General features: G+C 32.1%; 1 protein-coding gene across 1 annotated transcript in view; it reads right to left on the reverse strand.

The window, feature by feature from the left end:
* Positions 1-285: 285 nt before the first annotated feature.
* LOC119588818 (drosulfakinins-like) overlaps positions 286-523 on the reverse strand; it is a 20,979-nt gene continuing 20,741 nt past the window's right edge. Inside the window, exon 4 of the mRNA XM_037937465.1 lies at positions 286-325. Coding sequence (XP_037793393.1) covers positions 286-325 — 40 coding nt within the window. The remainder of the gene's footprint in view (positions 326-523) is intronic.

Here is a 523-nt window from a genome sequence, read left to right on the forward strand (position 1 = left end):
TCACAATCATAGAAAATATTTTAACTCTTAGCTACAGAACTGCGGGACCATAACACTCACCGAAGCCTGTTTTTGGGTTATATAGCATACAATGTATGTATTTAAAACTCATGTTGATTTAAGATAAACACAACGTACAAAGATAATGGTATGTCAGTTTTTACTAAGAGTTAGTCAGTGTTTCTCATCTTTTTTTTTCGCCCGTGATCCTGGACATTTCATAACCAGGTGATCTTTATTACAAGGAAAATAATTTCATTGAATATTTATTCTTTTCTGTTATCATCATAAGCATTCAGCGTTATCTGAAGTCTGGTGGAGGTCCCTAAAAGTTATGAGGTCTAAGAGATAAGAAGCAAATCCCTGCGTTTATATATAAAAAAAGGCTTACTGATGTTTAACTTCATGATCATTCTGAGATATCTGTCGTGTGCAAGAAAAAATATTGATAACTTCCTTAACAGAATACTTGACAAGAATTTATTTTTCTGACACTTCTACTTAAAGAGGATTTTTTTTAACC

The sequence above is a fragment of the Penaeus monodon genome, chromosome 24, assembly GCF_015228065.2.
Source record: "Penaeus monodon isolate SGIC_2016 chromosome 24, NSTDA_Pmon_1, whole genome shotgun sequence".
Taxonomy (NCBI): Eukaryota; Metazoa; Arthropoda; class Malacostraca; order Decapoda; family Penaeidae; genus Penaeus; species Penaeus monodon.